General features: G+C 39.8%; 1 protein-coding gene across 1 annotated transcript in view; it reads right to left on the reverse strand.

Moving 5' to 3' along the window:
- CEP85L (centrosomal protein 85 like) overlaps window positions 1–22,419 on the reverse strand; it is a 142,765-nt gene extending 120,346 nt beyond the window's left edge. Inside the window, exon 1 of the mRNA XM_042880487.1 lies at window positions 22,402–22,419. Within this exon, the coding sequence (XP_042736421.1) occupies window positions 22,402–22,414 (13 nt within the window). The 5' untranslated portion in view covers window positions 22,415–22,419. The remainder of the gene's footprint in view (window positions 1–22,401) is intronic.
- Between the last annotated feature and the right edge of the window lie 2,218 nt (window positions 22,420–24,637).

Raw genomic sequence — 24,637 nt, forward strand, 5'->3', positions numbered from 1 at the left:
AATAGTTTCTAATATTTCCCCACATTTTTGTTAGCATAATCTTTCATATTACTTTAAAATACAATTTTAATTAGGTAAATTGGGAGTTGGACTAGATTGTTTTCATAGGTCCCTTCCTACTCTAAGGATTCAATGATTCTATGAGTGTATATATGGACTCAAACTGAACCATACAGTAAGACTCTAAATTGCTAAAACTTTATTCATTTAAAATACAAACAAGAAGTGATTGAAATGGAATCTCCTGCATGGCCCTGCAGAGTCCCAATCAACCATACTTGCAGCTGGCCTCAGATATCTTTTTTGCCATTCCAAGTAATGACTGCCACTGTATCCAGACCTCAGTTGCTGCAAATGTTCCCACAGTTCCATGTCCTCCCAGCACGATGATGACTCCATATGGAGCAGCACAATACAGACTTGCAAGCCTTATGATGCACTGTAGTCTGATTTACCCAAAAAAGGGCAGGTATGAGTTATCAGTTTAGTGGAGAAAAGGGCAAAGGTTTAGGGTCCACATGGCTCTGGTGTGCATGGAGGCTTAGCTTGATACATCTGCAGGGTGTACAGACACACTTGAAAAAGCTTGAAAAATTGAATGGACCTCAATACCAACTCAAATGATTCTGTGCAGAAAGAATAAACGCACGGGACCATAGAATAAATTATCCAATTAGTTCGGCAACTTAATCACACAGCTTACCATCCCAGAAGACAACATTTACCAAAGGAATTCAGGGTCAGGTTTTCCCCTGTTCTCATCTTCCCATCTTTTTCAAAATCTGCCTGAGAGTGGGACTGCTTGGCAAAGAATAAAAGCCGACATTTCTGAATGAGCCCTTCCCTCATGCTCATCAGTTATCTTTCTAAGCACAAAATTAGCTCCATATAATTTCCTGAGATTTGACAGACAGTCTTCCTATTATAGATCTATCTAGAGAGTGGAAGACTTTGTTCATCTTTTTCACAGCACAGAAAAGAGAACTGTCCCTGTGAACGTCACAGTGTCATACAGCAGCACTTGTTGGATGGGAAATGGATGTGACACACATCTGCTCCAGTTCAGTAAACACACCACAGTGTTCCCATTTAAATCTTTCCTACAGGACTTTGCTAAATGTACTTATTAGCTGCAGAATTGTCAATTCCTAATTTAGTAATCTGAGTTTTTATTAAAAATGGAATAATATAATATAATATAGTATTATATTATATTATATTATATTATATTATATTATATTATATTATATTATACAGTGATGTTATTATTAATAACCAGTTTCAAGTCAATCGTTTAAACAAAATTATTCAAAAATTTTACAGGGAGAACCAAAACAGTCCAATTACTAACTATGCTGTGCATAGCTATAACAAAAAGTGATGAAGAATGGGTAAGATATACAATGAATTTACAATTACTGTTTTCATGATACTTTTAAATACTATTTTCTGAATGCTTTAATTCTACAGTACAGTATGTACAGTTGGCTAATAGAGAAAGAATAATCACACGTTTGAAAAGAGGCTTTTACTGAAGGCAGCTTCAATTTTTCAAACACCATGTGTTTTTCTTGCATGGCAGAATATCAGCTTGCCTGGTGAAATTATGTTTTCCGTTGGAAAAAAGAGAAGGATGTAAGATTACAATTACAATTCCTCTTGGCTGACTTAAACAGAAGTATTGGTGAGCATCTCTGAAAGGAGTTCTAATAAAAGCAGCAGAGTTAGTTGACCAATAGCTATACAGATATGTTGTTTGCTCTTGTGTTTGGAGACTGGTTCAGTCTCCAAAAAGGAAAAAGGAACTTCAAATTAGTAGCTTGCTAAATGAGATTTTGGACCTTTAGCAGATGATAACAAAGAGTCGTGGGCAATATAGTATAGAGATTGTCAGCATCTGTAGAATAGCAGCTCTGGGAATTAAGAAGACAGTTCTGAAGTAACATCAACTTCTAAACCACATTTAAAGCCTAGTTAGCTTTTCAGAAATAAGAAACAGGCTCCTGGTAGGAGGCCCTGAATTTTCATTTGTCTCTTGAACAGCTGGAAGTGCACTGTTAATTCTTACCAAACAACAGCAGTCAAATACGATTTTGAACAAAGAAACATGTATCAGTATTATCAAGTTATGCCTTTTCACAAAATTACTAGTGTCAGGTTTGTGAGTTTTCGTGTTCTCTTCAAGAAGTTGCGAGTTCAGAAGCTGTTCAAGCTTTTTTGATGTGAAATTTAGGCAAATAAGCAAGTAGAGTGACTAATCTTTCTTTTCTTGTTTCCCTTAAGGCAATCTGGACAGTCAGTCCATTTTGGGGGCCCACTTCTGTTCCAAAAGGAACTCTTTTAGGTCCTAAGTTCTCTTCATATAAAATTTAGTAGGCAATAAAACATAAAGGTAATTTGCCCGCTCCAGAAGAATGCAGTTGCTTTAGAAAGAGAGAATGAAAGAAAGAATGGCAAAGAACAGAATAAGGGAGAGAGTGGGTAAAGAGGCAAGAAAGTGAAAGAAAAAGAAAAAAGGAAAAAAAAAAGTAAAGAAAATGAAAAAGAAAACCAAAAAAAATGGAAAAATAAGAAATGAAAGAAAGAGACAAAGGAAGGAAAAGCAAGCAAGAAAGGAAAGAAAGAAGAGAAAGGGAGTAAAGGAGCATGAATGAGAAGTCTTCTCTGACAAAATGCAGTTTTGGAGAATTTTCCTCTTAAGTTTAGAAAGAGGGAGAGGGAAGTTTGGAGAGCAGCATTATACTGATTCCTCTTTGGATTAATTTATAGAATTAGATGTGCAGATAAATTACATACATGTAACTGTAAGCAAAATCAACCTGGAGATTACAAGAATCAGTAAACTGTACAGCCTCCAGAAGGCTCAGCTGTTCTTGTCTTTCAAAACACATCCTTGCTCAATGCTCTGCTGTTTGCTTACAAACTGATATCTTCTTTGTGACGGTAAACACACAAAGAGAAATTCAAACCAAGAATTTGACACTGCTCACTGGCTATGCATTGGGGTTTCTAAAAAAGAGGAAAAAATCCAGCTAGTCTGAAAGCAAAAGGATATTTCCTAAAGAATTATTTCCCTCCCCCAGTTTGTCCTTCCGTGTATGGATTCTTGTTAAATGAGAAAGATAAAATAGAAAGCCACAGGAAAAAAATATAATGGACATATTTCCTTGTGGGCATTAATATAACCTACTTTAGCTACCTCATTCATGATCTGTCCTTGTTTCCATTAGAAGCCACAGAGGTCTGCAATTCTGCTCGTAGTATCCCCCCTGGAGTTAAACACTCAAGCACCACACAATCTATATTTCTGTAAATCTGTATTTCCAAGTGACTAGATAGTACCACATGCAAACATTTTCCTACTGAAGACCTAGATTGTACAAACTAAAATTATTCCTTCGCTTTCTGCATGTTTCTATCTGAACTATTGCACATTGCCCAATTCAGTGATCACAGCAATAATCTCACCTAAAATGATTCTCAGGAGAAGTGTGGGAACAAGATAGGTGGAGCCTGTTTTAGCTCAAATGAATGTTTTACACAAGCAAGATCCAAGAAAGGATCAGAAACTTTGGCTCAGCAACTTTCTAAGCTAAGTGCAATTTGAATTTTTGGAGATTGAAGGCAGGATTCTGAATAAAGTCTAATACCTGCTAATGCTGCACCAACTGCATCTAGAAAAGTTCAGATGTTGTTTTTTGGGGGGTTGTTCAGATCATGTAGTGAAAGAGAGTCACAGAAATTTGGTTTAAGTTGCTTTGTAACAAGTCAAAGTTATTTTGAAGATGAAGGCTCGTTAACATTTGCTCTACCGTTTTAGGTTTGTTTTTTTTTCCTACTGACTGAATGTCAGTCCAGTCATAAAAGATTATTTTTTTCCTTCCTTTTCTACCTTGTGATGGCACTACACGGTTGGGTATCCTCATCTCTCTGATACATTCACCAATACAAAGAGAACTCATGCTTCTGTTCTTCCAGAACAGTCCAGAACAGCATTGCGTGCAGTATTCCAACCAACAGCATGCCTCCGCTTCTTAATGTAATGCAACACCAAAAGCACTGAACAGCAGTAAAACAAACACTTAGCAGCATTTATGGTTTAAACACATTTGAAACAAAGGTACTAAACCGTTTTACAAGAATAAACTAAGTTTCACAACTGGAATTTTACAGTTCCCACCACAAAGATTTTCCAGTTACACATATTTCTATTTCAAGTTTCAGCTGGGTAAACTAAGGTATATGCAGATCCTAGGAGTGTATCTAATGAAAACAATCAGTTTGTTTAAATTGTTTTCTTTTTTTTTCACAATTTAAGACATAACATATGCACAGATCTCCAGTGAAGGTACGGTGGTTAATTCACATTCTCCTATACATGAACAGAGTCCCATATCTTTATTCAGCACAGGGCTGGCTTACTTCAGCAGACTAGCACATATTAGCAAACTGTAAAGGAATGCAGCAGCCTATCTCCTATAAAAACCACTTGGCTATTTAAGCCTATGCTGCACTAGAAATAGACTTATATCTTACAAACACCATTAAATGTCAGAGCATATCATGTATTCATTGCATCTTATATTATTTTTCAAATGAGATTATATGTACACCCTACCATATAAAGCTAGAGAAATATTCTCATAAATTATTCACTTCTGTATCGAGGAATTTATACAGTTTCTGAATCAATTTACAGACTATGCAGTGAAGGTCAAACTGCAAGGGTGGAGATTCAGAATTTGATTTGGGTCCTACTCCTGTTTCAGTGACTGACTTACTGCTTGTTTTTCAATGCTGCCTTGCACTGGGAGTTCGCTGGCTCTGCTTTCTTTTTTCCTGTACAATTCTCATTTGATGTCTCCCACTTGCAAATGGTGAGATAAAGCCACCTCTTATTTTGCTTAAACTTTACATCTGAAATACTGTTTGCTCTGAACTGCATAAAGACAAAGAGCAACAGTATGCCTTTATGTTCATCCATCCACTGCTCAGTAATGTGCAGGCAAGTCACCAGTCTGCAAACCTTCCTTCAAATGCTACCTTCTTTTGGCCAAGTAAGGGCCATAATCACTTTCAGTGCCTGGACATATAGAGATGGTTCAAAAATGGTAAAAAAAATTACACTTTATGCAGGCAGGCAATGAAGCCTTAGGATACAATCCTGTCTAATCAATCTGTTTTGAATTGCCTGTGAAAAAACAGATGCTTCAGATTGCACAGTTTTGCACACAGAGGATGTGATCTGATCTTTTATGCCTCCTCCTCCAGTTAAGTTAGGTTTTCACACCGACAGCAGAGCTATTGTGTGCATGACATTTAGTGCTGGAAATGGATGCTGTATCTTGGCAATGAAAGGAAAATCTGAGCACAAGCAATGAAAAGATATCTTCACAGTGTTCCTTGGTCTCTTGTTAGTTATTCAGTGTAGGGCAATTCAGCACAGAGGAAACACACTGAGTGAATGTCAACGTTCTCAGCTCTCACAGAAAAGAAAAAAAAAAGAAAGAAAGCCAAAACTGATCTAAAACTGAATATGGACACTGAGTCTGCCAGGCCCCAGATTTTCAGTGCATACCAATTAAGAACTTTCTGACAGCAAAGAAATCCCAGGACCCAACTGGGGTTTATTTGGGAAACATACAATTTCAATCCAAGAGAGCAAGTTTGATGTCTGTCTTCAGGTCACATGGAAAAAAAAATTAACTACTTTGAGTGAATTGTATTTAGATGTAGATTTGTAATTTGCAGAGGAAAGCACAGTCTACAACCTAGAAAGCAGTTTCTAGAAAGCATCCCAACCAGAAATTCCTCAACTTTTTGTACCCTCATTGAGAACAGAGTCTGTTGTTTATGTTTGACTGGATCCCAAGAAGTCAACACTGGCTCTTTGTGCAGGTGCAGCTCTAAGGTGTTTATGTTCATCAGTAAGGCTTGCTTCTTGCCCCAGACTGTGGAATATGGCTTTGGAATCTAAATGGTTTGGTTTTATTTTTATCATTTTGCCCATATAGGAACATGGACAAGTAACTAAGGTATTATGGGGTGGCTGAATGTCAAATGCAAGAATAATTATCAATTTCTGTATTTTCAGTTCTTCAGTGCTACAGGACATGGAATTTTATCCATGCTTTTGGGTTCCTCTTACACTGAAATATCTCAGTCCCTAAAAGTTGTGTGCCCTACAAACACAGAACTGCAGAAATTCCAATACCAGTAACAATGGGGTCAAATGCATTGAATTGATTAAGCATGCCTTATACTACATAAGAGGGTGAAATACTCATGATTCTTTCTTTATCTGTCCTCTCTTTATCAGTACCCTCTCAAGAGAGAGAGCCCCTTTCCAGCTGAAGAGTCATGCACCAACCGCTCAAATGTAATTCCCAGACCACATCCGAAATGCTGTGTGTGTGCCCAGCCCCTTTGTGCAGCCTGGAACAGTGAGTGGACCAGAGACATCTCCTGTTTCTGCTTGCCACAGACTCCATCAGCATCTGACAAGTGCATAGGAGTCTCTTTTTCTTGAAACGGTTTCATAGATAACCATCTGGTGACGTACAGAATATAAATGAGCCATAGAGCAAAAGTCATTAAAATCTAACCTACGTTACTCATTATAGTGTATAATAAGTTGGATTTTAATCTAGATTTGCTACTTCTTTCAAGACAGAGGCCAAATAAAATTAAATAAATTGTCCAAAGCACAAAATAGTTCTTCCAGTCTTTCAATCCTTCACCATGTGGATGCCATTCAATAAGGATGACACTCTTCTCAATGAAAAGTATTGTGTAATGGTCATTTCTATATCAACTTTCCTGCAATTGGGTTGAAAGGTGCTGTCTAAAAAACCTGCCCAGCATTTATGCCCTATAATTTTCTTTATTTTTTCATATCTATATCTTGAAAAATGGAGAATGTAAGCAGTCCACTAAGGTGACAGTTTTGCTCCTTCTGCAGTACCATACCTTTTAAATGTTAATTCCAGCATCTGTAATTTTTCATTACATTTTTACTAAACTGATTCTAGAAGTCAACAAGCAATGACTATACAATGCAATTTTAAAACATGCACAAAAATATTACTATCCACAAATGTTTCTGTGGGAAAGTAAAGCTGTAGCAATTTAGTGTCACAGCACTAGAGTGTGAGGCTCTTGGCAAGTTTTTATACTGGATAAGCAATAAAATAAGGTTATCTAGAAGCAGCTGAGGACAGATAAAGTGAAATATTTAAATAGGCCAAAACCTAATCAAAGTGCTTGTTTCATTAAATATGTTTGTACGAGTACTAAAACCCACTAAGAATGCACATGAATGTAAACCCAGACAGATGCATTTACAAATCAGGTTCCAGGTCACCAAACAAAGGATGTTGCCATTGCACACAGCCACTGACCTCTTAAGTGTAATGCATAAAATGTTAGCCTGATTTCCACTAAGGAGTTGACATTGTTTTGAAAGCTCCATCACACCACAGGACCTTACATCAATATTGACATGTCTGTGCAGTAACAACCACTTAATACATAACAGATTTCAGACTTGAGTTTTCACCCCTAGATCTCTCCAAAAAGAGGGAAGGAATATTAATGGAAAGCCATTGTAAACTGTTCTTTTGGGCAGTGCACTTCTATTTGCTTAGCTTTCTGCCAAGTGCAGCATGAATAGACAACTGCAGTGAAGGTCCTACAGATACTACAGAGAGGAGAGAGATCCATCAGAGAAAATGCCATCAGGTGATGCAAAGCAGAAATGATAGGGCCAGCAGGGCCTAGTCTGCCTCCTTTGCACCATCAGAAAGTCGTCTGATGTAAAACAACTGCGTTATTAATGTTCTTCACATTATATCCAACCATGACACATATAGGCAAGGACCACAAATGATGGTTTTATGGTTTTCTGTTTTCAGTAAATTTCCTATACTATTCAGATTGGCATTCATACAATTAAAAAAGAACCAACATCAAGAAATCTCTTTCTCTCAGACATTTCCATGAAATGTAAACTTATTTACACAAACAGCATTTCCAGTGCAGTGTTAACTCTAAGAAAATAAAATTATTTTTAAAACCATATCTGCCCATTTCACAAACTGAATACAGATTTCACAAAACTGAATGAACCTCCAATGACACACCACTCCTAGTTGTTCTGAAATTTGTCAGATAAATTCTCTTGGCTTGCTTTACCAGAGGAGTCACTGCATATATTCCAGCTCAACAAATCACTGTGTAATTCATGATGGGTTATCAAAGAACTGATAGAAAGCATTGTATGCTCAGGACTAGACTAAATTTAGAGAGGAGAGGTACGAACATCACACTTTCATTGCTAAACTGGAGTTACTAGTGCCCTTACTAGTGCCTAATTGCTGGGAAAATAATGAGTTTTTTTCCTGGAAGGAAACATCAAGAAACATTTAGATTTGAGCTCATTCTCAGGCAGATCCCTGGATCTCCAAACAGCTGACTTGTTCCACTGCATCTTGAAAAGCTTGACTGAAGTCCCTGGCTCCAGAGATCCCTCAAGGCTGCCTCCCTGTACTCACACCTCAGTGGGCATTCGCCCCCTAACCTGCCTGGGGACCCCATGTAGCTGGGGTAGCCTGGCAGTGCACCAGGCAGCGTGTGTGAAGTCACCCCTGAGCCAATCTGCCTCTCTGCATTCTTGTTTGCCAAACTTGCAAGCAAAATGGACGTATTGCTGCAGTAAGCCTCAATTCCTGTGCATCAAGCAGTTTTTTGCCTGAAAGTCCTGCCAGCAAACATGCAGGCAGTGATCCTGCCAGATGGCGGAGAGCCGCTTTGAAGGAGCAAGGTGTCCAGACAAGAGGTGCAACTTTACCCTAAGAGAGAGCAGTAGACTTTCTGAAGGGAGACAAACTCTCCATGCACCAGGGTGTGCCCAAGAACACTGTCCAGTCCTCCAGAGACAAGAAGGCTACATGTTGTCTTTCAAGCCAGACTGGCCCAAGAATTGCTTATCACAAAACATTTTCCCAGGATGAAGGGCATTTTTAATAGCTTTTTGCTTTAAGCACTAGAAAAAGCACAGCTGGGAAGAGATATCTGTACACAGACTAATGGTAAGATTAGAGAGCAAATGGAAAATACTCAAAGATAAATCTTGCCTCTGTAGCAAGATATTAAAACATACATAGAAAATAAATGTGGTACAAACACATTCATGATTATTTTTTCTAGGGCACTCACAAAAGCTGTTTTATTTGGCAGTGAGTTTAACAGTCACTCATGTTGTTCAACTCTACCTTCAGATAACACTGCTGAATTAATTAGCTATATTATTTTATCTGTCTGCTTCATGGTGCTTCTGCAGGAAATACAACCAAAGCTATATGCACCTCCCATATTTGCACACTGTAAAAACAGTGGAACAGAAACAGGAAACCCTACTCCTTTTAATTCTGCACAGCCTAATGCATCTCTGAAAATAAGAGCACTGAACAAAACCTTCCTGTCACTTTATCTTTTGCTTCCATTGCAAAGATTGAGAGCCCTTTAGGGAACAGATCAATGAGAAGAATCCCAGCTGCAGAACATGCACCGGCTCCGCAGCAGACAAAGGCTGCAGTCTGCTCAACACCACCAAGTCTCTATAAGTTCTGTTTAGGAAAAGTCATACAAGCATCTCAGGAGAGATGCACTGTTTACTCGAGCTGTGCCGACCTTCCATCAGTAGCTTTATGGTTGGGTTGTTTTTTTGTTTTTTTTTCATTTTACATCATTCTTAGCTCTGAAATGAGCTAAGGCTTATGTTCAAAATCCAGGGACCTCTGTGAAAGGTTTGAACCAGATCTCTACATAAAGCTTGCCAATCCAAATGTGATTTTTCTTCTATATTTTATTATTTTTTTTCTCTGTTGAAGTAGCTCACATTTCCTGTAACCAGTCTAAGCACTAATGCAGGATTTCCCTTATAGGTTCAAATATTTCACTTACCAGCTCCTTGAGAAAATGGGTCACCTGTACTGAAAATCTTCCGCTCCTGCAGCCTTTGCTTCCTCAGCTAAATGGAAGGTACGTTTCATTATGAAGCATGAAGGGCCCTACCAACTCCTCTGTGTGATTTGAGATTGTGAAAGTGTTTTCTAAGTTTCCAAGTTATCTAAGAGCCAAAAGAAAGACCATACAAACCCTGGGATCTAAAGGAGGCCAAAAGAAGCTTAATAAATCAGACTCCTCTGGAGAACTTCTAAGTCTCCAGGGGCCTTGACAACAGACCACAAGAAGATAAAGACCACAAAATAGAGTAAGATTATACTTGTAAATCCTATTCTAAAATGCCCTACATAAAAAAAAAAACTAGTTACTGTAATCTCAACATAAAGAATTCACTACTTTTAAAGACTCTTTTCAGAAAGGAAACACTAAAATACATTTTGTGTATTAAGAAATGTTGGATTTTTCATTTTTTTCTCCTATAGCTATTATTTTATACTCTTGTAAATGGAGTCTTTTTTTTCTTTCTTTTTTTTTCTTTTTTTTTCAAATTGCAGACAAACTTATAGTATCTGCATAATGGAAACAAAGCACAATTAAAATCACAGAACCATATTCTGCATGTGTTTTGTAAAATTGTAATTTAGCCTTACCATTTCCAGCACTGCATTACAGAGTCATGGAACAAGAAAATAAGTCCTCACCATAGAGGTGAAATTGATACATATTTGAAAGAAAGTCAAGATTCATCCTCCAAAAAAAAAAAAACAAAAAAACAAAAACCAAAAAAACAACAACCCTGTTTCAAGTCAGGGTGTTTAGTATTTTTTTCTTCTACTAATACTGAGTCAGCTTTCAGTCAGCAGTCATGTTGCTTTAGGTTGAGGAATAGAATGAGTGGATAGGAATACCTCCATACCCAGAGAGTGGTGGTCAATGGCTCAGTGTTTGAATGGAGATCAGTGGCAAGTGCTGTTCCTCAGGGGTCTGTATTGGGGGCGGTTCTCTTTAATATCTTTATCACTTACATTGACAGTGGGATCGAGTGCACCCTCTCCAAGTTTGTGGATGACACCAACCTGCATGATGCAGTCGATACACTCGATGGATAGAATGCCAGCCAGATAGATCTAAACAGGCTTGAGCAGTGGATCCAGGATAACCTCACAAAGTTCAGCAAATCCAAGTACGTGGTCTTGCACCTGGGCAAGGCAATCCCCACTATCAATACAAGCTGGGGGATGAAAGGATAGAGCACAGCCCTGCTGACTTGAGGGTACTAGTGGATGGCAAGCTGGACATGAGCCAGCAATCTTCCCTTGCAGCCCAGAAAGCCAATAGTATCCTGGATTGCATCAAAAGAAGCATAGCCAGGTCGAGGGAAGTGATCCTGTCATTCTGTTTTGCACCAATATATACTGCAATATGGAATACTGCACCAAGATGTGGAGTCCTCAGTACAGGAGAGACATGGCCTGTTGAAGCACATTCAGATGAGGACCATAAAAATGATCCAAAGCGTGGAACACCTCTCCTATGAGGACAGGCCAAAAGAGCTGGAGCAGTTCAGCCAGGGACACCTGATAGTGGCCTTTCAGTATCTAAAGAGGAGCTACAAGAAAGCAGGGGACAAACTCTTTAGTAGCCTCTGTTGTGGTTGGACAAGGGGAAACGGTTTCAAACTAAAAGAGAGGAAATTTAGATTGGATATAAAGACGTTTTTTACAATAAGGGTAGTGAGGCACTGGAACAGGTTTCCCAGGGAGGTGGTAAATTTGTCCTTGGAGACATTCAAAGTCAGGCTGGGGCTCTGAGCAAATTGCTCTGAGCAATTTGATCAAGCTGTAGGTGTCCCTATTCATTGTAGTGGAGTTAGACTAGGTGACATTTTAGGATCCTTTCCAACTCAAACAGTTCTATGATTCTATACTTTTTTATCTGGCAGTGAGTCCACAGACATGGTGATGTATGTTTCAGACACATTTCCCCTATGAGGAACTTGATCTGAGCACCCTCACATCTGCCAGTGCAAGAACCCAAGATACATTAGGCATTCAGCAGGAACGGTGCTCAGATTTATAAGGGCATGTAACAACTGAACAAGGGAAAATGGTTTTAAACTGGAAGAGGATAGATTTAGACTAGATATTAGGAAGAAATTTCTTTGCTGTGAAGGTGGTGAGACACTGGAACAGGTTACCAGCAAGGTTATGGATGCCCCCTTCCTGGAAGCATTCAGTAGCACAGTTCCTTCTGCGAAGTTAAATGATGAAGCCCCCAGGAGGCTGTTAAAAAGAACTAGGTAAGATATAGATGCATTTCCAACACTGATAAAAATCAGGATGGAAAGCCAATAGGGCAAATATACATGGAGAGAGGAACACGCTACTGGAGAGACTGCTAAGGACAGGGGTGGCAGGAAGTCTCTTCTCCCCAACTGCTGCAGCTTCAGATAGAGAGTGTTGCAAGGATATGTACAGGCTGGGTAAGGTAACACTCTAGATAACCTTATGCTTTTTAACCAAAGGGCATCATTCAAAAAGCAGTTAGTTCATAATGGCGCAGAAAGCAACCTACTCACAGCTTCACCAGCAGCTACTGTGTAGAACACTTCACCTTCACTACAATTAAGTCATTGAGAAGAAGAAAAAAGAGTTGGTATAATTTAAGATTTCCCCCGAAAGCAAACAGTTATACATTACTATAGAAATATTTGGTTATTTGCTGAAAACGTGAACCTTTGCCTTGAAGTATATTTTTTCATAAATGTCAGAGTACTTATGTATCAGCAGGAAAATTGTTCTGTGAAAAGGCATATTTGTCATGACACGACCTTGCAAATGACACCTTGCATGACATCAGATTTTATTCCTGGCTGTCTGGCTGCTAGAGAGCCAATATTAAAACAATGCTCTTTTTAAGATCATTCTTGAATAAAAAGGTGACTTTTATAATTGTAAGGCTATAGAGAAACAAACAGCCTGTTTAAAAAGAACTTAAAATGTGGCACTTGATTAATGACAAGTTGGTCAAGTGTTATTTAACAACCTCTGATAATAATATTAAATCCTTTTCATTCTGTTTTTTATGTCAAATTAAAATCATCCTACTACAAGCCCATGTACATCATGTGTGTTTTTACCTCTTCACCTCGGCATTCAGTTTTACTAAACTATTTAGTTTGGTTTTAGCATTTAAATACCAAAGGAAGTTATTAGACCATAGAAACCACACCTTAGTAGATATGATCTACTAATTAAACACAGATTAATTATTTCTGCATTTATAGCCTTGACTAGTAACAACAAGCTGACCTTCATGTCTCTTCCATAGTCAACACAAAGAACTGTCTGGGGTGCTTGTTTATTCCTTTAGAACTGCTCTCTCTGAACAACCCCCCAAGCTTTGGCTCTTTCACAGTTCAGGGAAAGGTACTGGCTGCCCTCACAGCAACATTCTTGACTTCTCAATGCCTGGATTTGCAAATAACTCTGCACGTCCTACAAATAGAGGAGTTTAGGCTGAACAAAGAATAGACCAAAGAAAGAGGCCTCTCAGCTCATCACTTGGCTTTAGTTGCTTCCTCAACTTCCAGCAGCATGAGGCAAAAGCTCCTTGATGTACAAGAAGCAAGCAGGGCTTAGTAAACACCAATGGCAGATTCCTCCAGCCAAAACACAAAATGCTCCTTGAATACCATGAAAGAACCATACGTCACCTTTGCATACTAAAAAAATACTATGGAAATATAGTAGAAAATTGCAAATAAGCTGTATATTCACATCTCAGCTAAACACACACAAATACTTTGTATGTATTAATGTGCAAGCTGAGCTAAAAACTATTCAAGTTGGTACAGTCTGCTGTACCTTTTGAGCTTCAGCAGTATTTAAAGCAGAAGAACTAACAGGTTAAGGTGGGAACAGAAGAGGGAGGCACTGCACCCCAGTAACCCACATGAGGATCAGAACTCAGCTCTTCTCCAGGCTGGACCTTCCATCTCACTTTCTTCTGTGCAAAAGCTGGATGAGCTGTGCTGTGGTTCTGGTGCCAAGCCCTGCTCCTCAGTTCAATCACCCACTTTCCTTCTTCAGAACTTACCACAGCCTAGGGACTGCCCTAGCCCTGGCCCCAGCACAGCAACCCAGTCTGTGTGTGCCTCCTGAGTTCCTCCCAAACTGCCCTGTGGTCACCACAGTTACACAAATAAAGGCATTTCCAGTTTAACAAACTTCATTATTTTTGAGTTAAGTCTTGTCAAGTGCTTCTTCCTCGTGACGTAACTAATAGAAAATTCCAGGAAATCATTCATAAAACTGAGGAAAATATGAGTGGATATTTGGTCTGGCTGGAGGCAGGACGGTCTTGGAAGGCACACTGGGATGCTGCTCCAAGCTTTCAGAACTCTGTTTTGTCATAGATTTCATTCAGGATATGCGGTTTTCCTGTCACCTAAGTCATGGCATTTTGCCCATTTCTGGCTCGGTGGGAGGAGGATGAGATGAATGCCCCGTGCTACAGCCCAGGCCTCCTCCCTGCGTACGCTGCTGCCAGCCCACAGGGCCCAGCACAGGAATGTGTGGCTGTTGGAACACAGCACTGCTTCTCAGGTCGAACAGCAGAGAATAAAAGGAGAATGAAGCAGAAGGACAGTGCTAAGGTCTATTGTTATCTCCCAGGCTTTGCCACGTTTATTTGCTCCACAAAATTTTCAAAGCAAAAGTTTTCTGCTACTCTGTAAAGTCTCTTGGCTAAGGCTCACCACACAGCAGTACCAAGAATGCTAATACAGAATTACTCATCCTCGTTGTTTCTAGCAATACCACTCACCGGAGAAGTGCTTATTTCACACACGTAAAATAGATTTCCAAAATAAATGATTTAAACACATATTACTATTCTTATTTTAATACTGTGCTGATAAAGAAAAACAAATCCCCTTAAATAATAATGCAGTAAAACCGTACTATATTCTATATATTGAATACTATATTGAAAGCTATCAGAAATCAGAAAGCGTACTATATTGAAAGCTATCAGAAATAAGTGCTAGAAATATTTGTGTACCTACCAGCATTCCTGTCACTGGGCACATAGTTTGTGCTGTCTGGAGACTAATCCTGCTTATTGTTTTTCTGCTCACTTTCTCTCATGAGCCTGCATGGCTTCCCCATGTTCTTTCCTTCTCCAGATAATAACAGTCTCCGTTCAGCTTCCTCCTCTTTCTACCTTTACGACCACTTCGAGGATCGTGCCTTTACCCTCTGGCTCACCTTCACTCTGCTAGTGTTGTTTGCGTGATTGCTCTGAGGAGAATTCCTTTTGCTGCAGCTTCCTGTTGCTATGTGACCTCTGTGCTGGTGTTCTGCTCCACTGTGCTGTGTGTGCCACACCGTGCCAGGTCATACTGCGCCATTCTATGTTATGCCATGCTGTGCTATGCCATGCCATGCTGTGTTGTGCCATACCATGCTGTGGCAAGCCATGCCATGCTGCGTTGCCTGGCCCTGCACGCCTGCTCAGCCCTTTGTACCCTGCCCTTCTCCTGCACTCTCCAGGGCTCAGCTTTATCCCCAGCACTTTGGGAAGCTGAGTCACTGAGAGTGGACTGCATAATTCCAAGGAGTGAGGCAGTTCATATGAAATCCAAAGGTGTGCTTGTAAAGAATAGAAGACGCTGCGGGAATAAAGACACCTCTCAGTCTGAAAGTAAAGGTCTTTTAAGGTTGTTTTTTGCATAACTGCTTGCAGTGCTTTGTTTTGTAAATTCAAATTTCTATAATAATATAGAATAATTCCTATTATGTGAAACTGTAACACCCTCCATGTCACACAAGCTTTGAATTACGTGCTGAAAGCTCCAATTGCAACCACTTGAGCAGCAGGAGGGTAACTACAAAGTGGCTGGCAGCAGCAAGAGGCCTGGTTTGGTTGCTGGGAACAAAGTCATGTTAGCAGAGGGCTGCCAGAGTTCCCCAGCTTGGCTGGAAGGCAGAGCTCAGCTCACAGCTCAGCTTCTGCTGCAGGTTTATCCTAGATTTTGACGGGTGCCTCAGCAGCGCTGCACTCCCTGACTCCCTGCAGGGACAGCTGGTAGGCACCTGGTGATGGTATTACTCGTGCCTGTTTGTGTAGGAACCTCATGCAGCAGTGAGGGTAAAAACATGTGGTGAGAGAAAAGTGCATTCAAATAATGCAACTTCGCACACCCACACTCAAAAAAGGAAAATATTTATAAACAATTCTGCCTTTATTTATAAAGTTTCCATGGTTCTCCTTTGTCAAATTCCGTTGTGCTTTCCCTGAGACAGTTCTTACGCTGCACTTATTCTCTGCCTCTAATTTCTCAGAAAGGAAACACAATTTCATTCAGAGGCTTATCAAGGACAATGCATTTATGTAATACATTTTAAGGCTGGATATTAGAAGGGGACAAAACAGTGTCACAGAAGGCCCCATGTCTATGCCACAACAGCTTGAGGCACTGCTGTATCAGGTAATGCTACCTGCTCCAGTTTGGCTGTGGTGAATGAGGCTACTGCATGGAAGAGAGGTAGAACTGGTCAATCAGTTTCCCTGAATGTCAAAAGAAGAGCAGCGTTGCATCTCACAAGAACTAGTCTGGTCCTGTGCAGACTTATTCTCGTACATAGCACGCATTTAATGTGTCGGGCAGTGTTTCTACCTGCTCTGTGAACGTCGTTTTTACTGATTTGCATTGCCGTTATGTGGAAAATGGTGTCAAGCTGCAGGACCTTCCCTGCGGATTAATGGTGGAATAGGAGCAAATGCTGGTTGATAAGTAAGATGAAGGACATTAACTCAGAACAGTCAGTAAATTCTTAGGAAGTGTCCTGACCTCTGTTGTTTATTGTTATTAAAAATGTGGAAAAAAAATCCCATGCATTTTTTCTGTATGACATAGCCATCACTGGTATACAGAATATATGTTAGCAAGTCCTTTGGCTCTCCCTCAGCACTGCAGTCATCATAATTTGTTATTTTGAGAAAAAGATGCACAGATGTGCTGGGAGGACTGGGGGAAGGAAATCATTAGTTCTTGAAAGCTGCACTCAGAGATCAAGGTTCAGTTTTTTCATTTTCTGAAAAGTCTTTGCATCCCCATAGCTTCAGTTTCTTAATTTTTATTGTCATTTCAAACTTTAGACACCAGTTCTCTGAACTTCACTCTTCTCCTTGGAAAACTCCTATTAAAACTCCTATTTCTCAAAAGATTCACCAGAATACAGCTATATAGTATTTGTGTGACATACAAATGTGCACAGGAGGAAATGAGAGCAGAAATACATCATCAGCCTTTGAAAAATATCTTTACTGGACTCATAACCAGGAAGCAGCTACGAATGTATGTGGTAATGGACAAAACTAAACCTTTGCTATCAAAGGGATTTAAAAAGTGGAAGAGCATATGAGTCAGGTAATTACATCTACTTATTACTTTCAGCTCTTACTGAGATCTTTGCCTTACAAATGCTTGTTCCCTGTGCATTTCACCTCAGTATGCATTCCTCCTATCAATAACCTTTATGGATACTTTACTGACACACTTTTAAGAACTTCTCAGAAAAGGCTTTGGCTTGTATGAGGGCTACTAAGATTTCAGTACTTTATATCCTTGTTCCTCCCAAGACATCACTACACAAGCTATTCCAAAGAATGCTTACAAGGTGGCACCACTCTTGGTGCTCATAAATCTAAGGACAACTCTTGGAAAAATTAAACTACGAAGACTCTAAGCAATACAAATTAATTAAACAAGGTAGAGGAATATTTTAATAAATGCCTTCTGCCCACACAGCCCATCTATACTTTAAAGATAGAACAGCCTGGGTTGGAAGGGACCTCAAGGGTCATGAATCTCCAGATTCAATTCAAAGATAACGCTATCATATTTCCATCAGAGTCAGCAGTAGATGCAATCATCTTCAAATACAATCCTTTGCCTCCTGGCAGACTCTTGAAAAGGAGATGGAGGCATAACCAAAGCCTGACATGACTAAGAGGATGATGAAGGCTCTGCATAGTCCAGCCCCAATTTAGGTAACAGTGATGCACACTGGAAAATATTTTCTCTTTAAAAACCTTGGTAGCAACATTTTTAGATTCAAAACAAATGATAGAACTATTTTAATAGATCAACTTTAGTTATAGTGCCAGGAAGAACTGATGAATTTCACAGATATGATACTGTCATTTAGAGGGGGGCCTGAATTGCAATATATGATACACTTTCTGTCTTTTTCTTTAATCCCCTTTCCTACTCTCCCAGCACTGCTCACAAAAGTTAAGTAATTTACTGACAATGAAATCTGATTTTCTACATAACTTTTCCTGGACATTCCTAAGGGTTTAGTAAATCACAAGTTAAAAATTATTGATATCTCCTTCTGTCGAGGCCTTGCATAAGACAAGACCGCCTTTGCTGCACAATTCCTCATGATTTCTTTTAATAATTGCTAACCTATGTGAAGAAGCGGCCATAAGCTGGAAAGTGATGCCCATCAGCCCTGCCACTGCCCTTAATATCCACATAATTCTCTTTATCTCCTTTCCAGAAGGCCACTGTTTTTGCCATGCCTAGAACACATTGATAAGCTGGCCTAGTAACACAGCAGCCTGAAGAAGCAGTTGACTTTCCTCTTCAAATCTACATTCTCTCGGTTTTTTTGCACAAGAGATCCTTTTTGCCATTATTATTCCATTTATGAGCTTCTCAAGGAAGACCAGGAAAGCACTGGGAGCTAACAGATATCCTATCTACTGTGAGTTTTCACCTCATACTGGTTGCCTGGTCTGGGCTGTTGATTAAGATCACTGACCTCATAACGTCTGAAAAGTTTCTGGGAATCAACACTGCCAACCTCTAGTGATTCCAGAAAAAGGCTTTATGAACTCACAAGTGACGTGCTTTACCAAAGCAGACCAAACAGCTTCCAAGTCTTGTCAGCTCCAGACATGGAGCAGCAGCCTATTTTGCAAATAGTCTTCTCTGAACTGTGAATCTTTTGAGAAAGACTTAATCTCACTGAACAGCCATCTTATGGTGACTTGTGCAGCTCAACAGCTTGCCTTTCTTAGGTACTATTTGCAGAATTGATTTCCCTCATTCTTTATTTAAGAATCATTTGTCTTTCTGTGTATTACATAACACGTGACTTTCTGAACAGCTCCTTTTTCTATGCATCATCTTGCTCAGAACCACGTACTCTCTAGACCTTGTCTTCCTGAGACTTCTGGCCAGTGCTCTTGACTTCCTCCAGCAAAATGCAATCCTCATCATTATCATGCATGCAAATTTTGAATATTTTGAATGCTGGATAAATTTTGATTGTTTTGAATATTTTCTTGAGACCATCAAAGACAGCATTAATGATCTCAAGCCTGCCAGGCAATACTTCCTTCTTTGTCCTCATTATTTTGAATACCTCTCTCAGCTTGAATATCTAAAAATAACTTTACAACGTCAAAGTTCCTGACAGATTGGTTTCTTTTCACTTTAGCTGTTTGCTCAAGTTTTCTGCAATGTTTTTAAGGGTTTCCCTGCTTATTATGCATATGATTCTTCAGTATCCCACTGTATTTTCACAGGCCAGGATATCTTCTAATATCAACACACAAATATTTCTTGCAAACTGCTCTTCAGACTCTTGCTTTGATTTCCTGAATCATGCAGACAACTGGAGAGGATTTCATATATGTTAAGTACACGATGGACACAGAATAGCCATCCCCTGAGATGCCCTAATACCTTTTCAAGATCTTTAAAAAGCGAATCTGCATGTGGCAGTCACCTGGGTTTAGGAGAACGCAATGCTTATAAAATCCACATTTCATTAATTTATAGAAAAATTAATAATAGAAAAACAAAACTCAAAGGCATTAGACAAGAAAGAAATATTTTTTTCTATATATAAATTACTCTGTGTAAAAACTTTGCAGAAGCATCTAGTTCAGAACATGCGTGAGTTTTATGAGAGGTATAGCAAAAAAAATCTAATCTTAACTTACACACTTTATCAATAAATAAACATGTGAATTAGATGAGCACTGGGCAGGCAGACAAGTGCAGAATCGTATGGCTAACTAAATGCATTATTTATCAGCTAGTAGAGCTTCTGTAATACAACCCTGTACATTGACTTATTTATGAGGTGCAGGAAGAAAGACACTGAACTAGTGTATGAACAAAATACGTTTTTATATTCTGCTAATATGCAAACTAAAAATAAAACTAGCAAATATGAGCCAAAACGAGGCCATAATGTTCTATCCACACTTTAAGAAATATTAACGCAAATATGTCAAAACAAATGAAGGCAGGCACTTATAATAACTGTGAAAGATGACACCAAGCTTCTGGTTTCTCAAACCACCAAGGAGCTTGTGCATTGCAGGCATCAGGACTGAGAGCTTCCCTTTATATGAAACTCATCCTCCTCCTAAGCAATGATGGCAAACCATTCCCATTACTGCCAAGCTTGGCACAGATAGAGATTTGGGTTGGCACTGCTAAGACAAAGCTACAGTAATCCTTTAAATTAAAATTTGTCACATGACATCAGGAAGGTGACTCAGAATGCAAGTTTTCTCCACTCTTCTCTGTCCTCTTGGCCCTGCTGGCAGTGCCAGTGGCGATGCCCATCAGTGCCTATTCTTACTGTGGTCTGACAACAATCTTTTTGCAGAATCACAGGAAAGGATGGAGACCAACTAGGATTGAAAAATATCCTCTCACTTCTTTAAATCAGAGTCAGAGCGCTGGTACAGTATCAGTAACTCCTGGAGAACAGCTCTTTGGCATCCCACTGTCTGGAGTTGAATTTCTAATCCTGTAACTGAAATACCTAAGATTGCCTTGCACAGTTCACTGACATGCAGAGCAATGCCCAAAGGATACACTTTTCTCCCACTTTAACTAAGAAATGGAAATGGAAATTAGTTCCTATTACTGACATTGCCTTCATAAGACTCTGGTTCTTCATATGAACTACAGGAATCTTTTCGTGCTTTCATAAGCCACTGCACATCCAGTTACTGATATTTTAAGTTGGTGCAACTGTTTAGGATAGCATTCTAGTTTGCTTAAGTTTAGGCAGAATTAATTTTTAAAACAACAACCCCAACAAAGAAATTCAAAGTGTCACTGATGAGCATTCAGCTAAATTATTTTCTCAATTACCTGCTTCATACACTAAACTGTAATAATTTTTACTTTCATTTTCTTGCATTTTTTAGTTTTCAAGTTAGCAGCTTTCTTGCATTTTCTCAATCTCACTCCTTGCAGAAGTGATGACTGAAGCTTTGCATGAGTAAGCTGAAATTTAAAAACTGAAGACCAGAGATGTGTTAAAACAGGAAAAGTTTTTAGATGAGGGGAGAGAAGAGAGTAGCAGGTATTTTATCAGCTATAAGGAGTGAGGGCATGTGACATAAATGGTTTCCTAAATGTTCAGACACTGAGGAAAACTGAGTGCAAAGAAGTTACTGAGGCTCTCTGCTGTAACGTGGCCTGAAAAGAACAGTCTTTATGACTTGCTCTGCTTTGGCGAAGTTCCCATATTACCAGCAAAACAACTGCCTAGCAACGCAGACTTTCCCACAACATTTCCTCACACACATTTTATACCCAGAAAAAACTACAGCACCTAATATTCTCTCTAGATAATCCCCTTATTTTAGAGCTATATTTAGTTCTTTGTACACATTTGAGCTCTAGCTAACAGGGCAATTGCTGTCATGACAGACACTGCAGGCAAAGTCAACCTAGTCCTATCTGTGCCGCAAGCTGTGTAGTAACTGTGCACCCAGAGCAGGTTATCTGTGCATCAGACAGACAGCAAGCTTGCTGCTTCCCTCCACCATGTTTCCCCTAACAAAGGCAGGAAGCCATGACTGCTAGCAAAAAATGTACAAATATCCTTTCTATTGAAAAATCTGTTTCGTGAACAGAAAGGGAGGTCTCCAGCTTGCGCTTCACAAGGCTGGGGAAGGCCAAGTGAAGACATAAATAGTTCAGTAATTTAAAATACATGCTGGTTTGAACATGTGAAATTCTTTTTTTTTTTTTTTTTTCATTTACTGCCTTTAAGGAACACTTACAATCATACAGTAGATATACTAGTAATTATATTTTCTTATGTGATATCTCAGCTGCAGCAGCATCTTGCAACAGAATATTTAAGCTGTTTTCCTCACAGTTTCAGCAAGAGTTGCCTTTATCCTTCTACAGCTGATCCTGAGCAACATACTGATAGGACTGCTGAAAACCCCACCCTACCCCTATGTTACATGGAAGCACAGGTCTCTTCGTCCCTCCAAAAGACATCACTGTCTGAGAAACACTGTAGATAAGCTGCAACTGGCATAAATGAAACAGCACTCTTAATCATACACACAGAAATTAAGGCAGCAACTTACTTGCCGTCTTCATAACTTCCTCAGGAACACTCTTTTCAAATGAGTTCAACAGGAAATTGTGGTAATTAGGGGTAAGCTGCATGCCTGCAACTTAAACCACCAGCTGCAAAGCGCAAAGGCAGCCAGCACTGGATTGGTGAGCTACAAGCAACTGCCACCTCCCCTCCTTGCACTTTACATTTAAATCTTAAACAAGCAGCGTGTGGAGAGAAGTTCTTTTAACAAAGTTCTACATGAAATATACCTGTGAAAAGGCTTGATTGCTCCTAATAATAGCTCTATGCTTGGAACAGTAATACCTGTATGAAATGCTCTGAGACCTAAAAATGAAAAGCATCCTGGATGTCCTATCGTTTATTATTGAGTTTATCAGGAGTTGTGTTTTCTGTCTTTACTAAAGGCTACATTGACCTTTTGCTACCTCTTGGTCACATAGGTATGAATGTGAACAAATAGGGAGAAGTGGGCTGAGGCAGAATTTGGTCAGCAGTGATTCAGGGCTCTGATTCTACCACCTTCTTGCAACAGTTTCATAGAATCATTAAGGTAGGGAAAGACCTCTAAGATCATCTAGTCCAGCAACTGCTCACCTACCACTAATATTTCCCCACTAAATCATGTCCTTAAGTACCACAGCTACCCTTTCCTTCATCACCTTCAGGGATGGTGACTCCAGAATGTCCCTGGGAAACCTCTTCCTCGTCACTCTTTCTGGGAAGAATTTTTTCCTGATATCCATCCTGAATCTCCCCTGGAACAACTTGAGACCATTCCCCTTAGTTCTATCACTAGTTACATGCGAGAAGAGGCCGACCCCCACCTTGCCACAATCTCCTTTCAGGTAGTTCTAGAAAATGATAAGATCTCCCCTGAGTCCTCCAGACTAAACAATCCCATTTCCCTCAACCACTTCTCATAGGACATGCGACATGTGCTCCAGACCCCTCACCAGCTTTGTTCCCCTTCTCAGGACATGCTCCAGGGCCTCAATGTCTTTCTCAAAGACATTTAACACTTCCTTTTTTTTTTTTTTTTTCTTCTTTTTTTTCAGTTTTGAACTGAACACCCTACTGGAGGCGCGGCCTCACCTGTTCTGAGTACAGGGGGACAATCACTTCCTGCTCCTGCTGGCAACACTATTTCTGATACAAGTCAGGATTCCATTGGCCTTCTTCACTACCTGGGCACACTGCTGGCTCATGTTCAGCCAAGAACTGACCAGCACTCCCAGGTCTATTTCTTCTACAGTCTTCCAGCCACTCTACTCCAAGCCTGTAACATTGTCTGGGGTTGCTGTGGTCAAAGTGCAGGAACCCGCACTTGGCCTTCTGGAACTTCATCCCGTAGTCCTCAGCCCATCAATCCATCCTGTCCAGCTCCCTCTGTAGGACCTTCCTACCCTCAGACAGATCAACACCTCCCCTCTGCTTGGTGTTGTCTGCAGTCTTTATGAGGGTGCACTCAATTCCCTTATCCAAATCATCAATAAAGATATAGAAGAGGACAGGCCCCCAATGCTAACCCCCCAAGAAAACCGCTAGTGACCAGTCAGTAGCTGGATTGAGCCCCATTCATCACCACTCTCTAGTCTTGGCCATCCAGCCAGTTCTTTACCCAGCAAAGAGTGTGCTTGTCCAAGCCATAGGCTGCTAGCTTCTCCAGGAGAATACTGTGGGAGACAGTGGCAAAGTTCATAGTAAGGAGACTGCTAGCTGAAACCATGCCAGCTTCCTTCAGCCTTTAAAACAGGAATGACAATCTGTTTTTTGTTTCCAAATTAGCATCTAACAGATGCAAAAGGCTGCCACTAATATCCAGCTCACAGAAATATGCATCTAACACTGTGAACCCATGGAAAAGCTCTGATAACATCTGATACTGCAGGCAGTTTGGCATGACTTTAATAACTGGATTGCCTCACCAAGGTTTATACTTTCAAATCTGCATTTTTGTCAGTCCGTTAGCAATACCATTGGGTGATTAGATAAGGTAGAGACTAGTGGCAGTACAATCAAATAGTCATGAAACTGGATGAAATGCTGTTGACTAAGTCATAATTGTAAGACCAAATTCTGATTGTTGTGACCCCTGAAGAATTTAGCAGGTATGGTGTGGCTGTAGAAGACAAAAGAATTACAGAAAGGAGCAGTTGCACAGAATTGCTGAGGGGCAGAGCTAGCCTACAGAGTCTGTGTTTCTGGGCATAAGTCAACAAACCCACAGAATGCCCTTAGGA

Source organism: Lagopus leucura, unplaced genomic scaffold (genome assembly GCF_019238085.1).
Source record: "Lagopus leucura isolate 7727_CA_CO unplaced genomic scaffold, USGS_WTPT01 Super-Scaffold_73, whole genome shotgun sequence".
Classification (NCBI taxonomy): Eukaryota; Metazoa; Chordata; class Aves; order Galliformes; family Phasianidae; genus Lagopus; species Lagopus leucura.